General features: G+C 37.6%; 2 protein-coding genes across 3 annotated transcripts in view; one reads left to right on the top strand and one right to left on the bottom strand.

Moving 5' to 3' along the window:
- LOC107700182 (DNA-binding death effector domain-containing protein 2-like) overlaps positions 1-9,878 on the bottom strand; it is a 13,012-nt gene extending 3,134 nt beyond the window's left edge. The window contains exons 1-5 of one of the 2 annotated variants that reach the window (XM_016501739.1): positions 9,729-9,878; positions 9,110-9,257; positions 8,392-8,874; positions 8,183-8,302; positions 7,183-7,311 (exon numbers count right to left, since the gene is read on the bottom strand). In XM_016501739.1, the coding sequence (XP_016357225.1) occupies positions 7,183-7,311; positions 8,183-8,302; positions 8,392-8,857 (715 nt within the window). In that variant the 5' untranslated portion in view covers positions 8,858-8,874; positions 9,110-9,257; positions 9,729-9,878. The remainder of the gene's footprint in view (positions 1-7,182; positions 7,312-8,182; positions 8,303-8,391; positions 8,875-9,109; positions 9,258-9,728) is intronic. The other variant, XM_016501740.1, reaches the window with a different exon arrangement.
- Positions 9,879-12,001: 2,123 nt separating this feature from the next.
- On the top strand, positions 12,002-15,161 carry LOC107700183 (prenylated Rab acceptor protein 1-like). Its single transcript, XM_016501741.1, has 6 exons — positions 12,002-12,058; positions 12,931-13,011; positions 13,255-13,467; positions 13,738-13,835; positions 13,995-14,096; positions 14,183-15,161. The coding sequence occupies exons 2-6, from the start codon at positions 12,941-12,943 to the stop codon at positions 14,269-14,271; spliced, it is 573 nt and encodes a 190-aa protein (XP_016357227.1). The 5' UTR covers positions 12,002-12,058; positions 12,931-12,940; the 3' UTR covers positions 14,272-15,161.
- Positions 15,162-16,720: the final 1,559 nt, after the last annotated feature.

Raw genomic sequence — 16,720 nt, 5'->3', positions numbered from 1 at the left:
GGGGTGGGGGGGGGGGTCAAAAGGAGGGCAAAAAGTACAGTGATAATGAGACTTGACATTCAGTTTTTATAGACAAAAATTGGTTGAAAAATAACTAAGATTATTACTGATTCATATACATTTGTCTAAAAAAAGTTCCTGCCCTGTTTAAAATTTGATTGGTTATTTACAGACAAAGGGTATTAAACCAGAGGGCACAAAAGTCAAACTCTTTCTGGTACGGCATCAGCTCAGAGATCTACTGGATAACTGAGGTCAACATCCTCAAAATTGTTGGAGATCGAGATTTTTGGAGTCGACTGACCCTGATTTTTCACTTGTGGTCAGTGAGGCTACAAGTGAAACCAGTAGGCTGATTTAGGTTTTGCACTTGAGATTGGACAAATTCATCATGAAACTTTCAAATTATTTGCAGGCACACAGGACTTGGAAACACATTGGTAAAGTCCAACATGTTTACTGAACATTGCACTTGTATCACAAAGACGAGGGAGTTTTAAAGCACATGATCTGAGGCCGTTCGGAAAGTTCAGGTGGATTGAAAGCACCTTGAGCAAAATCCAGAGATGGGCTTGCATTTGAGTTTCAGGCGACAGATCTGGTGATATTTATGGTTTGATATGTAGATCCGAATTCTGTAGGGGTCGTTATTAACAGAGATTTATGCAGGTTGGCTTTACCAAACAGTGGAGGTAGAACTGATGTCATGCAACAGCACAGGGTACAGAGATGGCAAAATACGATTGGAGTATACATACTGAACCAGAGCTTCGCAGTGATGTCATTTCCTTTCATGTCATTAGCTCAGAGGAGGAAGTGGACCCATCAATCTTCAGAACATCGCTGCAACACAAATCCAACCTTTCTACAACCAAAGCTCCAATGCAAACTCCACCTTTTTGCATGTTAGGACGTTTACAAAGCAACAGTGAATATGAAAAACTAACCATTAACGTAAGCGTTTGAGTGACACTGTTATTCATTAGTGAAAATAAAACATTGTTTAAATGTTGAATGTACTGTATTTATGGATTTGCTTGTGAACAGCAGCACTTCAGGAATTATAATTTTGACCCAGTTTTATTCATAAAGTGACTGGAGTTAAATACTCGACTGGACACTTTCCCTTCATTCTATAATCAGTCAGGTATACCGTATAGGACTTAGCTAGTAAATAATGACATATTATTAAATATAATTACAGGTACACTACACTACTGTTCAAAGATTTGGGGTAAGTAAATAAGAAATTAATACTTTTATTTAGCACTGACTCATTAAATTGATCAAAAGTCAGAAATACAGACTTTCACATTGTTACAAATATTAAGCAGCAAAATTGTTTTCAACATCAATAAATAGAAATGTTTCTTGAGCACCAAATCAGCATATTAAAGAAAGCATCAACTTGACACTGAAGACTGGAATCATGGCTGCTGAAAATTAGCTTTGCCATCACAGGAAAAGGTAACACTTTATTTTAAGGTGTCCTTGTTACACGTTACATGTATTTACTATTATAATAACAATAAATTAATTACATGCAAGTAACCCTAATCCAAACCCTCATCCTAACCATATTGTAAGCACAATGTAGTTAATTAATATTACTTAGATTTTTATTCTTGGGTTACACTTTATTTTGAGGTGTCCTTGTTACCGTGTAAATATACATATCAATACTATTGAAATAGAAAAAGTTTCAAACCATTTTGAACCCCAAATTTTTGAACGGTACTGTAATTAAAAGATTGTTCAAATGCAAGCGAGACATGTGGACCAGGATTGATGTGCTAGACAGTTTAACTGTATGCATGTATATATACATTGCTGCAAATGCTTTGGCAATGTATTGCTTTCTTTCACCATGCCTATAAGGATTTTTGAATCTTGAATCATGTAATGTAACTTGTACTGAAAGTTTGATTAATATAATTTAAAAACAAATCATTCGCACAATGGTCTTTACTAAAATACACTGTTCAAAGATTATCCATTTCTGATGAAGAATAAATTAAACACTTCACAAGGAAACCAGCCAAAACAAGGCTTTAAATTTATGGCGCTTTTCCACTGCGTGGTACGACTCGGCTCGGCACGGCTCAGTACGGCACGGTTTGCGTTTCCACTGCAGTTTAGCACTGCTTTAGAGTGGGCGGGATTATTCACGTCGTTATAGTTGCGCCGCCTCTACTGCCGCGACTCCTCCTGAAAAACTTTTTCATTCCGCATCACCCCATCAAGCTCTCGCTGGATCCGCTCCTCTGCTATCAACGAGAGGAACGTCTGGACTTCCTCAACAGACAACGAAACCATTTTTTGGTTGTTAAAAAAAGGTGCGCTCGTTCAAAACAGTTGCGTTCGATCCTTCGCTGGCTGTGCTGATTTAAATCTAGCAGGTCTGTTGTGTCTCTGTGTTGCAGGTAGTGACGATTCTCTCCGGCCAATCAGTGATCAGCAGAGTTTACACGTCACGTTTTGGTAACGGTACGGTTCACTTGGAACCTCAACCGAGGTGGTACTTAAAGTACCAGGTACTGTACCCAGTGGAAAACCCCCCAAAAGTGAACTGTACCGAACCGTACCGTGCCGTGCCATGCAGTGGAAAAGCGCCATTAGACTGATATTGTGGCTGTAATGGTGATCTCCCAAATATAATTTGTAATGCAGGTTGGAAAGCAGACTCGAAACACAAGAGTTCTTTAACGTTCTTTTAAACACAGCACACATTTACAAAGCACTTTTAGTTCCATTAAACACAAATTATCAGAGCTCCTCACATAAACTAATACAGGACATTGGTTTTTCTCAGCTTCCAGTTTCAGTACACAGAAGGTACCTATAATAAGCGGCACAGTGTAGGTTTTTCTGCCAATATAATGCCCCCCTTGTAAGCATTACGTTTTTTGTGCATTTTGTGTGCATCCCAGAGCATTTCAGAAAAATAACATGTATTCACAAATATTCAGATATTATATGTTGTTGAAGATGTTGTAAATTGCTTCTTACAAACAAACAGTAACTATTTTTCTAAAAATCAAATAAAAATGTTGTGTGTCATTTTATGGGGTGTTGCTCCATGCGAAGAGCTTCCACACTTATTTCGATCCCTCTTTCCTGCTGAACAACAAACCAAGATGGAGGGACAGAAATGAGGGCATAAGGCTGACCGACTGCACCCATAGATCAGGGTCAAGCTTTTCTTTTGATTGTTTTTTTTCTTTCATTCTCTCCCTCTCTAGGTATGTGAGGATGGCCAACTTGTTTTTGTTCCTGACACTTGAGTCAGTATGTTTTTCAACTGTGGACATAGAGAAAGGAGAGGAAGACAGAGAGAGAGAAACAAGCAGTTTTGGATGAATGTTGTTGCAACAGTTTTGCTATGTCTTATTTTTTGGTCAAGCAGGCAAAGTTCATATGCACAATCTTTTGTCTGTGTGTAAAAGCAACATTTTCTAGTTCATTCCTATGGAGACTGCAGGTTTAAACCTCTTTGGTCGAAAATGAGCTTAACAGACTGCTATTTTACTAAGTTTACAACCAGTGTCTACTTCAATTCTACAAAAATCAAAACACTGGCAGAATTCGATTTAATAAATTAAGGTATCGAAGGTAAAGTTCCAATACTGAAAGCCTAAACACAAATACAAAACACTGAGATGGGTCTAAACAAGAACTGTTGGGTCATTTTCCTCAGAACTGCTCCAGCAAAGGTTCACAGAGGATGATTTTTCAAGGACAAATCATTGCAAAACTGAGCTTTGGGGCTGAGTTTGGTCAACGACTGTAGAATGGTTTGTTTTTGAACATAGATTGCGCTGAATTAGAGTCGTGTAATGTAATGTTGCATTACAGGCTAATTAATAGGACACACCCAATGGACTTCCAGAAATTTCCAAGGAATTTTTCATGAGTCAGTTCTGTGAAACACTGAGGCCAACAACCCCTCCAGAGAGGATTTTGTTCCTATTTGTTCCCAAATTAAGTTCATAGTTCAAAGCACATGTCATTGGGGAAGTGGACAGCAACAACTGAAAACTGACATTTGAACACAGAGTATTAGATTCGCCCCTCAGCCTATGCGAGTTAGGAAGGGGGTTCTTTACCTTAGGACATGGACCAGGCGCGTGAGTTAAAGCACACAAGTCTTGACTGTGTGTGATCGGACAGAACGGACAGCACACACTTGTTTTTGTTGTGAGCTCTGTCTCTTTCACTCTATCCATTCTCCTGCTTTTTCTACTCAATCTTGAGTCAACCTGCCAAGATCAAATGCGGAGTCAACACAACAAACAGCATGTTCAGCTAGTTCAGGTGTAAAACAAAGGTGAAAGTTCATAGGTCAATCATGGCACAGAAGGACTGTAAAGTTGCATGGCAGAATCTGAACAACAGGAACGATCTCGTAGTGAATAGAATGCATTCAAATTTACCATATAAAATGTTCGTAAATCAAGCTTCAATCTTATAGGTCAAAAAAGCTCACAGTGCAGTGTAACCAAATGTTTAAGGGACAGGTGAAGTAAGTTAGGACACAAAGGGTTCTCATCACACTAAACAAAAGGTCAGTGCAGATAGTAGAGTAGCTTTGGCTGCATCAGAGCTCAGTTACAGAAGAGAGAGGATCGATGCTTTAAATAAGAAGTGGAGTGACAATAATCAGTGTTTTACTGGACATGAGACACCAGGAAATACAGGCTGATGCAGCTCAGTCTCAGTGGCCCAATATTCAATAATCTCTTCACAGAAATTTCATTCAGGCACACCACAGGAGTTAATCACACTGAAAACTGCTTATCCAAAGGAAAATGAAAAGGAACAGAAACAGGGATAGAGAAGTTGATGAAAAATGTGACAGAGATAAAAACAAAGAATGTGAGTGTACTTTTCTCTATAGAAATCGAACCATGAAGGAAGCAGGGGAATTGAGGCAAGGCTAAAGCACAACTCAAACATAAATGCTCACAACTATAAGAGGTACACGATCTGTAACCAAATCTTAGCTTTACAATGTTGTTTCTGATGAGAAGGAATATATTAACCATTAAGCACTATTGGGCTGCACTAAATTACCTGTTTTCATTGATACAAGCAGCTGTTACTGGCACACTGTAGTAAGTACATAAGTAAGACTATGATTAAAAAAAAAAAGATTTTCTAATTTCCTGCCTTTAACAAAAGCTAAATGCTTTAAGCAGGTGACATGAATATGCAAAGAAATAAGCAGCTTCAATTGAGGGTTTAAGAGCCCCTGCAGTGCACATAATGAGGAACCAAAGCCATGCAGTATTTGTACAGGCAGGTCAATAAGCATTTGTAACTAGGGTTGGGTTTTGTTTGAATTTGATCAATTCCAATTCCGATTCTTATCGATTCCCAGTTTCGATTCCAAGGTGGTTAAAAAAAAAAAATGAAGTCAAGCGTTCTGATATCAAATATCAAATATAAAAAAAACTTTTAATTGCTGCTTAATACCATGAACAAAAATCAGCCGGCTACATAAAAACTGGACTTGATAAAGAGCTGTTTGTGTGCAAAATAGAGCTGCATGATTCTGGATAAATTAACACTTTTTTTAATGGAGGTTGTAGTTCTCTCACAATTCTGAAGAAAAAATATTAGACAACTAAACAAAATCTCATGGAATTTATGAATGGAATGATTCAGTGACTCACTCAAGATTTACTCCTTTCATTACTGGACGAATCAGTGTTTTTGAATTAATCTCTTGAATTATTCAAAGACAAACACATTTTTAACAGCCCCTTTTCACCACCTAAAAAAAAAAAAAAAGATGCGCACACAGGAATTGATATGTGGAACTGAAATTTTAATTTTACTACAAGTATCCGATTCCTGAACTTCAGTATCTAATTCTGGATTTGGAATTGATTTTCGATTCCCAACCCTATTTGTAACAGTAGAGTAAAACTGACTAGTGCCGAGCATCTGAGGTGAACAAAGAGCATGTCAAGAGTCTGACTCACACACATTTGAAAAAACAAAATGGCACCCTCCCATCCTGTATGGACACATGAATAAGGCTGGATGCAGATACTTGAGTGTGTATACTGAGTGTAACAACAACTCTTCCATGTATATCCTGTTTAAATAATAGATTAAATTATCTTCTGAATTTCATCCATCTTGGCATTTTCATTCATGTTTTTAAAAGTGAGGTTTAATGTGTGGCTCATGCATCAGACAGATATTTTGAAAGAATCCACACATTATAAAAACACATTTGAATGGTGAAAATCAGATTTATCTGTCTAATTATAAATGTATATCATATTTTTAGGCACACCAAAAGATACACTGTGAACCCAAAGATTAAAAGAGTTGAAACAGTAAGCAAGACAATGCATCTTAAATGATTACAATAGATGTATCTGCACTGTTACGAAAACCCCCCCGACCTATTATAGTGATCAAATCTAAGAAATTATGACGCGTATCTGTATTAATTAAACATTATTATGAGACATTCAGCTCCCACAAGAGTATTATGCAGGAAAACATGGTCGGTTTTTAATGCTATAACGCAAATTGGAGCATAAGATAAATTATGGCTCTTGGTATTTTGATACAGATGTCCCAGAAAAACAGTCCTTCCAGAAAATAAATGCCTCACATAAACCACTTCTTTCTTGACAAACAGTTTTGGCAAAATTTGAGAAAGCAGTTTTTATCTTGGTATTTCCTTACCTACTGTGCCATTATTGCCACTCAGTGTGTCTCATGTGCTCTGTTCTGAAGAGATTTTAGCAATGCCCTGATGGCAGGACAGCTCCCATCTAGCAAAAGCATAAAGAGGCTTTGGTGTGAGCAGCCTTTGAGTCCAGTCAGAATGAAACTCAAAGTGATAATAGTACAGAGTGCAGGGAATTCACAAAGGGATGAATGATGACATACGTTTAACATGGACCTCTTTTGTGACAGTTTCACTTTCATTCTGACAGCATTAGAGGTTCAGGCACTAATGAATGGGTGACTGGTTTCTTATAAACTGTCAAGAAATGGAGCGCTAAGGTACACTCTGCTGTGGAGCATTTGATAGATAAAATCAAACAAAAGGAAAGAGAAATGGAAAGGCAAAGAGATTCATACGTTTAAAAAATGCTAGTAAGAGAGACTAAACAAAAGAAGAAGTGTAACAATGAGGATAAAAAGTGATCTTACCACAGGTCACTTTGTTGGGTGTTGGCTGAGGCTGGATTTCAGGCTTGCCCCTAGATTTTCTGCTCCAGTGGTGACCTCTACCTCGCTTCCGTTGGACAGGGCTGGTTGTTGTCACGGAAGAGCCAGTCCCTAACAAAGCAAACATACATTAATAAAAAACAACCAGGGATGAGCAATATTTGGCAGTGTTTTTGAATATTTACCATTTACTCATTAAGACTTTACCAAAAGTATATAAAATTAAGCAACAAGGTGAATTATTTTAATATGCTTTATGCTTAATGTCCTACAAACTGGGCCATTTGACTACGCTTGCTACTAGTTTAATCAAGACTACAACGTAAGCAGTAAAAACGGCAACTTAAATTCAATTTATTTCTGTTAATCAGTTCAAACTGTTTGTGTCATTGCTAAAATAAAAGTCCCCACATGACATTTTTCATATATTTATGATTTATTGAAAATATACAGTGCTACTATGCATTGTTACACTGCAGCATATAAACTAACATGATTAAATATAAAAAAAATATATCCTTTAAATGGTTTTTTTGTGAAAAATTGTGGAAAATATTCCTTAATTATTTTTAACTAATTATATGATATTATATCATATTATACTTAAACTTAAAATATTATTAAACTGGGTGCAGCCATCGGTGCAGTTCACTTGAACTTCCAAGGCTTCCGGTGTCTTCCGCTACTAGTTATATTAGATGTACAAAAACAGTCCTTTATGATGTCTGATACTAGTATTTACTTTAGCATATAAATAGTGTAGTGCAATAGTAATTCTATTTACTCATATCTGCCAATGAGCCAGAAGTTCTGCACATTCACAGAAAACAGCTTACACCTTGAAAAATAACTAAGGTGATGGTATTATATAATATTATAATATATTTCCAAAAAGGATGAAAAATATAGAGACACAATTTTTAACAAACAAAACAAAAAAAAAATTTGATGTGCTGAGATTTTAGCGGCAATCTTTTCTCACCTGCTCTCCACTGGTGGTCTTGTGTGTTTTCCAATGATGGTACATCTGTGTTTGAGCTGAATTGTGTGTCCCCTCTGGTATCCCCCACTTGGTATTCTACCATCTCTCGCACTGGAGACACTAACAGTACAGGTGACACATTAGTATGTGACCATAAACATAACTGGTTTTGATTACTGTTCACTGTTTTTTTGACACCTGATACCCACCTGTTCTTCTTTTCTTTTGTGAGACAAACGGCAGGACATCATGTCGTGTCAGAATTCGCAGCAACTGCAATAAAGGTTTGAGGTTTGCTTCGCTCAAGTATCCTCGCCTCTCCAACTCCAACAGCAGTTCAACGCCACTCTTGGGTCTGTGGCAACCGGCGATTGGGCACAGCTCATTCTGTGGCTGTATTCTTCGCCATGTTTTCAGAAGCCAAGGACATGGAGAATTACCCTGTGAAGACCCATCAGGACCTGGAGGCAACTCATCTGTCCATCCCTCTGGATCGAGGGGATGTTTTCCAGGATAAGCTTCATCGAGGAGAAAGGACAAAACCTCGACATCAGTCTCTGTGAGTTGGGAGCCCACGATTTCACAGATCTCATGGAGGGACAGCATCTCATAGTAGCTCAGGCACTCAGTCTCCTCCCAGTACAGGGAATATCTCGAGCATTTTGCTGAAGCCATGGTCCCTCCAAATGGGTCTGGTAAAGAAGAACACGCATATATATTACATGCGAGTTATTATATTATATAAACACTGAATAAAACAGACAAACTTGGCTGTCAAAAATACTAAGTACACAGTACATTCTCTGTACGTTAGCCTACAAGCTAACTATCAGGATCGACTGTGGGTTAAAATATACTTATATAAAACATTCAAATTCAGTTTTTGTGTCTCCAAGTGGTACAAAAACAACATAAAAAGATATTTACACGGTCGTAGTGGAAACAGCGCAGTTATTTTGATCCGAAAAGCGTTTCTGTGGTGACCCGCCCTCAGTCAGTCCCTCCGTCAGCTGTTCCGTCAAACGTTCCTCTCGCGCAGGGTCACGTGGACTCTTTATGTAACGTCACGTTTGAGCTGAGGGAACAGAGCCAAGGTGATAAAAGAAAAAGAATCAATGACATGCATTTATGTTTAATTGTAATACATCGTTCAATTATGTGAACAACAGATGTGGTTGAAGGTTGAGACTACGTCCAAATGTTCATGTTTGCGGCGTCAGCTGACATTCCTGTAGCGGACTTCCGCCTCTAGTAGTTACCTCTAGATTAGCAGATTTTTCTATGAGCTAACCTGACATCAATACTGCACCAAAACCTCTCGATGAAATAATGATAATTAAAAAAAAACTACAAGAACCATGTTACATACTACACACAGCACAAGAGTCCACTTGTTATCAACATTTTTGTTATTAGCGCCCGGACAATGAATTGTGTTCTTTTAAAACAACAAGGTTTGATTTGATTTGTTTTGTTTTGATATGTTGCTGTATAAATAAAACACTCATATCTTACGTCAATAACTGAGGTTCAACAAGCATCTTACCTGTATCAAACTGTTTATCTGGATTGTGTTTACACTCTTGTTCTTTCTAACCCCTCCTAACACCACCCACAAGTTAACTCAACTGGAAAAACACCGTTCGAGCGTTAGCCAGCACTGTTGACGGAGCCCCGAACAATCGCAGACCGTTATCTGTGTATTTGGAGGAAATTCACTCGCATATGATTTGTAGATCGAGGCTCCATGTCTACAAAGCAGTCACATGTCACGGGTATGAGATATCGTCCGCAAAATTTCGCCATACTGGGAACGGAAATTAGACAAGCAAAAGAGAGTAGAAATATTTATTTATTTATTTACTAACTTACTTACTAACTTACTTATAAGTATACTTACTTACCGTAGGCTGATAACAAGTTACTTTATAAGAACTACCGTTGTCCAGTTTCTCAAGCATCCTTGTGGTAGTTGTAGCCAGTCCTTGAAACATGCACTTTAGTAATTAGTAAAATGAGGTATGGTAGTGTGTAATTTATGTTGTAGAACAAACCGTCCTCTTCTATCCACAGACCTTAATTGACTTGTAAAATTAAAAAAACAAAACAAAAAAAACAACAACTCTATTTTAGGTCCATTATATGCTGGGGCTTCCTTCCTAGCTGGCCTACAAATGAACGTCATGACTTTTAGATAAAATAATAATTTATTATAATTCGTAATCGTAGAATATAATTCATCATAATAAAAATGCGTGTGAGACTTTGATTAATATCTGTTTGCCTGTCCTGTTGGTTTGGTCCATGTCACTAGGAGGCGGTCGTTAGTTCGTCTACAGAAGAAGATCGTCACAGCTCCTGCTGGCTAACCACATCATATGTTCATTTTTGGGTGAACTAACCCTTTAAGAACAGTTATTTGCTCAGACTCTTATTCTGTCTTAAGTTTATTAAGTGGCAAGTCTACATCTAGACAAGACATATTATATGATATAATAATATAAAGCATGTTCAAAATTCACCAATATAGATTAAGTATTTAGTCCAGTAGGTGGCGGAAATGCACCTTTTAAGTGGGTTTGCCAACCACCATTAAAAAGAAAAGAAGAAGAAGAAGAAGAACCACAGAACAAAGATTAAGAGAAAATCCAGATGTTTTAATTCAAAATGTTTCCTCGGAAAGTCCAATGGATGCCATATTCACATTGAACGAACTAAAACAGGCACTGAAAGGGGTAAGACATACTTCTCCAGGGAAAGATGAAGTGTGTTATGATATGATCAAGCATCTATCAGAAAAAGCATTAAATATAATATTAAAACTTTACAATGAAGTATGGAAATCAGGGAAACTCCCGTATTCGTGGAAACAAGGCATTATAGTACCTATTGCAAAACCTGGGAAAGACCAATCTATTCCGATGAACTATAGACCTATTGCTTTAACATCAAACATGTGCAAAGTAATGGAAAGAATGGTTATGTCACGAGTATTATTTTATTTGGAAACCAAAAATTTGTTACATCCATATCAGAGTGGATTCAGAAAGGGACGTAGTACACTAGATGCAGTTGTATGCTTGGAGAATGAAATAAGGAAAGCTCTAGTGAAAAAAGAAGCGGTAATAGGAGTTTTTTTTTTTGACATTGAGAAGGCGTATGACATGGTGTGGAAGGAAGGGCTGTTAATTAAATTAGATCGAATGGGCATCAAGGGGAGGTTATATAACTGGATTATGGATTTCTTGCAAGAACGAACAATACAAGTGAGAGTAGGTACTGAATACTCTGATATTTATCAAATAGACAATGGAACCCCTCAAGGAAGTGTTTGTAGCCCCATACTTTTTAATATAATGATAAATGATATTTTTGGGGAAATTGAATTAGGAATAGGAAAAGCACTATATGCAGATGACGGAGCTTTGTGGAAAAAAGGGAAGAACCTGCAGTATGTAGGGCAAAAAATGCAGGAGGCTATAGATGTTGTTGAAAATTGGGCTAATCAATGGGGTTTTCGTCTTTCAGTTGAAAAAACCCAGGTAATATGTTTTTCAAAGAAGAAGAAAACTCCTGAAGTTAAATTAAAGTTGTATAAACAAACATTAGAGCAAGTATCACTAATAAGGTATCTGGGAGTATGGATGGATTCCAAATTAACATTTGGGTCACATATTCAGAAGTTAGTTGATAAATGTAAGAAAGGAGTCAATGTGCTGAGGTGCTTGGCAGGAGTAGTTTGGGGAGCTACTAGACGTTCTCTTAAAAGGGTATGACCAAAAGCTGGTTTGCCAACCGCCATTAAACATCATAAGAAGAAGAACCACATCATATCCGCCGCACGGCAACACATTGAACACAGCTACAGAAAGTACTGTGAGTAAGATCTTTGTTTTAGGGTTTATTTTCCTCTCAGTGCACCGTTTTTGCAATATCTAAATTTACAGTCGCTCCTCAAAGTTAATTTATATAAGATTTTCATAGTTGTTGGGGAATCAACATGATTGAAGAAAGAGCGAATAGTTTCCGTAACAGATTTGATAAACAAACTTTGGGGTGTGTTTTTATACCAACCCGTTAAAAAGATCGCGTTGTTAGATGGTCTTATTTCATAACTTAATATGTTTTGGACACATCTGACGTAATGCAGCAGCTTAACAAACTTGTTCTTCCGGATTCTTTGTCGTTGTGGTTTCTGCACCAACCCATATGAGTGACATCGATTTTCCATTAGCGCACATAATGTAATTGAAGACATTTATAACTTGCTGCACAGTAGATGGAAAGTCTTCTAAACGAAGTAGCTAGAATAATGAAAGCTATTATGTTTATTTAAATAGTTTATTATTGTTTCATAAAAAATGAAAGAGAAAAGTGTATGCAGTGGTCTACTGGGGAGTTAATAAAGCCTTTGTTCACTCTGTTCTCAAGAGACCTTCTTATACCAACGTTTTCCACTTTTAAGGTTTCCCATACCTCTTAACCTCTTCTCCTTTGTGTACTATGATAATGTAGCAGTGTAATGACTACAGTAATGCAAATACGCTGAAAATATTTTGAATGAGCAAAATGATGGACATTTCATTAGAAAAGGGTCCCATTTTCCTCATTCGACACCCAGAGTGTCCTCTACATTAACTCATAGCAGTGCCATAGTACAATAGTCTGAACTGAGTTGGAAATTAACTAGATGTTTTAATAGTTACAGTACTTATAGTTTCCTTTTAATTCAATTCTTATATTATTAGACACACTGAAATGGATGGAAAAGCAAGTGACCCTTTCAGCAGTGAGGCAGAACAGCTTCCTGGGGCTGGAGTAGTGGGGAGGTGAGTAAAGTGTGTATTCTTTCATTTTAAGTCATATCAATCTACAGTCAGTAACTTCCTTTCATTTCTATTGTTTGCCATTATAATGAATTACACATAATTAAAAATCATGTCATATATGATGTGTGTTGTTATTACCCTTAATTGTGTTATTATGGTGCACATATGTTTTAAAATGAATGAAATGTATAAACATTATTATTACTCTGGTAATTCTATTTTCCTGTCTGTTGTGGATGTCAGGCTGTGGCTGCCCAAAGGTCTGTCTGGTAATGTGATTAAGGATTGGGTTGACCGCAGGAGGAAGTCCATCCGTCCGTGGGCCAGTTTTGTGGACCAGCGCAAGTTCTCCAAACCACGCAATTTTGGAGAGCTGTGCCAGCGTGTGCTGAGGAACATGAACACCTATCACAGCAACTACACCTTCATCTTCCTGGGACTCATCCTCTACTGCATGTAAGGAACTGCTTGCTAATAATCATCTAGAATGTATGTTACAAATGAGGTATTAATCAAAAATATGTAGCTTCTTCAAATTAAATAAAAGGCTCACTGTAATAGAAATAAAAATGTTTGATAAGCCTCTGTTCTTATGTACACAACATGGCTGTGTGTGTTTAAGTTTCTCTGAAGGTCCTCATTCATGCAACCATCTGGAAGGCGTTCAACAGAATAAACATTCACAGGAGGTTCAAATAAAACTTTCTCTCTCCTTTTCTCCTCCAGCATCAGTTCCCCAATGCTCTTGATTGCTTTGGGAGTGTTTGCTGGTGCCTTCTATATAATTCACTTGAAAACGCTGGAAAAGAAGCTGGTTGTTTTCGGTAAGAGAGTGAGGTGTTGTTTTAGTGGTTATATGTGAGGCTGTATGAGCTGCGTCATTGGATTTGTTTGCTTAAAATGCTAGTTTGAAGTTTAAGGGCTGGATATTTGATGTGATGTAAGTGATCTGATGAGCAAACGCACTCCTCTGTTTCTCTCAGGTCGTGAGTTGACTCAGGGACACCAGTTAGGTTTAGCAGGAGGGGTTTCCTTCCCTGTGTTCTGGCTCGCAGGTGCAGGAGCTGCTGTGTTCTGGTTACTAGGTGAGTTTTTCATCCTCATCTCATTGTACTTGTTTTTCCAGGAAAGGTTCCCCTGAAACTGATTTTTTTAATTTTTATTTATTCAGGTGCTACACTAGCTGTTATCGGGTCTCATGCGGCATTTCGTGAGCTGGAGTCGTCTGACATAGATGAGCTGCTCATGGAACCTGTTTAAGCCTCTCACCTTTGACCTTTTGGCTCATGTTAACCGACAAAGTCTTGCCTCATCTTTTAGATTGCCACATATTGGTTGCACTAATTTAAAAATATCAGTTTACTCACAGTTTGGCCAGAAATGCGGACTGTTAAACTGACATTGCCCTCAACAGATCAAGCACATTGAAAGACCTCAATTGCCTTTACTGGTACCTATTGGATATCATGTTCATTTGTTACATTATTTATTTCTACAGCATCCTTAAAGCACAAACTAAACCCACATGCAAAAAAAATCCAGTTTATTCAATTAATACTATCTTTAAAGGCATAGTTGACCCAAAACTGAAAACTGCTGTTCTGTGGAATACAAAAGAAGATATTTTGAAAAACAGATTCTTCATTTATGTTTCCAGGAGATGGTTTATACAGGTTTGGAATGACATGAGGGTGAGTAAATCACAGGATGAGCTATCCTTTTAAAGGTTTTCAGATCCTCTCGCACTAAAGGACAAATACAAGGAATAGTTTTTGATCAAAATGTTATGCTAGATCATCCAAAATAGCGAGGAAAAACATTCAGACAACAAGAATGTACTGTCTTGGCAGTTTGTGTGATTTATAGGGTACCGATCATTACATAATCATTTGTCTTAAGCTATATTTAGGTCATATGTTGTTACGTCAGTCTTGTATGATTTAATAACAGCATGCGTGAGCAAAGAAAAAAATGTATTATTGCTATTCAGTGTAATCAGTTTCTGATGCCAATATTCCCAGTGGAAGTTTTTTTGTTTTTATATGTTCTCTCATATTATGGAAATGTTTGTTTATCGTCTTTTATTTTACAACTGGCTTCTGTTTTATCAGTGATTGGGAAGTGCAATAAAATGCTCAGCCTGTACAGTATTTGAGGTCTTATGTTTATTTAACGACTGCTCATAGAACAATAACTAGATTTATTGCCTATTTTCATATTTTTTTTTTATCATTGTCACATCACACAAATTTGACTTATGTGACCTGCTTTTATGACATCAGGCCAGTGACAGTCCATCTCATTTTTAAGTTGCCATAGTGATGACCTTGAGTGGGATCCTACCTCTCCTTTTAAACACTGCGGCAAGAGCAGCCGATCGATATTCCATTACAGCAGTGCAGTAAGGATGGAGGGAGGGAGCGAGAAAGAGGAGCACTGCAGTGAGCCCATAGCATTCTCCCAAGGGACATTAGGTGTGTGTGTGTGTGTGTGTGTGTGTGTGTGTGTGTGTTAGGCAGCCCAGTTTTGCAAGTCGGTAGTTTGCACTGACATCAATGTATGATGAATGCTGTGGTCAGCATATTACAGTCACTGCTGTGGCCTAAAAAGACAGTCTTGTTTGCCATTGTTTAGAGAAGGAGATAAAATAGTGGTTATTGTTTAGTGGGTATTGTGTGTTCTGTTGAAACCGATCATTTTCATGTTTGGGATGCTGGAGACCCCAATGATATATGAGTAAAATAATACATTTTAAATTAACCTTTATTTTATATACAGTAAATCATGTTATATAAATTTGAACTGTACTCTGATTTACTGATTTCTCAATACAGAGTAAGCAGATATTATTCAAGCTTTTCAAGATGTATCACAAAGCACAACTGGATGATTTTATATGGAAAAAAATAGAATATATATATATATATATGTACAATAACAAACAGGAATACACTATATGAAATGTTTTATACTTCAATACATTTACATTTAGTAATTTTGCAGACGCTTTTATCCAAAGCGACTTACAATTGGGGAATACATAAAGCGATTCTTCTTAAAGAGGCAGACAGACACAGGAAGTGCTTGTAAAACCAAGTTGTAGGCATTGTTCAAATAAGTACAAGCTAGAAAGGGAAGGAATAAATAAAGAGAAAGGTTTTTTTTTTTTTTTGATGATGATGAAGTCAAGTAGTGTCGAAAGAGATGAGTTTTCAGCTGTCGCTTGAAAATTGTCAGGGATTCAGCATTCCGGATAGGGGTGGGAAGATCATTCCACCAGCAAGGAATGGTGAATGAGCAGTCTTTGCAATGTGGTCTTTGATGGTCAGCTGGTCATCAAAGATTACACCAAGATTTCTGACCGAAGTCGATAGGGTAATTGTAGAAGAACCTAGCTGAAGGGTGACATCATGCTGTAGAGTTGGAGTGGCAGGGAAGACGAGAAGCTCAGTCTTTGCCAGGTTGAGCTGTTGGTGATATTCTTTCATCCATGCCGAGATGTCCGCAAGGCAGCCTGAGATCCGTGCAGCTACTGTTGGATCATCTGGTTGAAATGAGAGATAGAGCTGTGTGTCATCAGCATAGCAATGGTAGGAGAAGCCATGTGCATGTATGATGGGACCCAGTGATGTTGTGTATATGGAGAAGAGGAGGGGTCCAAGAACTGATCCCTGAGGAACCCCAGTGACAAGTTGATGTGCTTTGGAGC

Source organism: Sinocyclocheilus anshuiensis, unplaced genomic scaffold (genome assembly GCF_001515605.1).
Source record: "Sinocyclocheilus anshuiensis isolate Anshui unplaced genomic scaffold, SAMN03320099.WGS_v1.1 scaffold955, whole genome shotgun sequence".
Lineage (NCBI taxonomy): Eukaryota > Metazoa > Chordata > Actinopteri > Cypriniformes > Cyprinidae > Sinocyclocheilus > Sinocyclocheilus anshuiensis.
The sequence above is the reverse complement of the archived record's forward strand: the minus strand, read 5'-3'. Positions and strand labels throughout refer to the sequence as shown.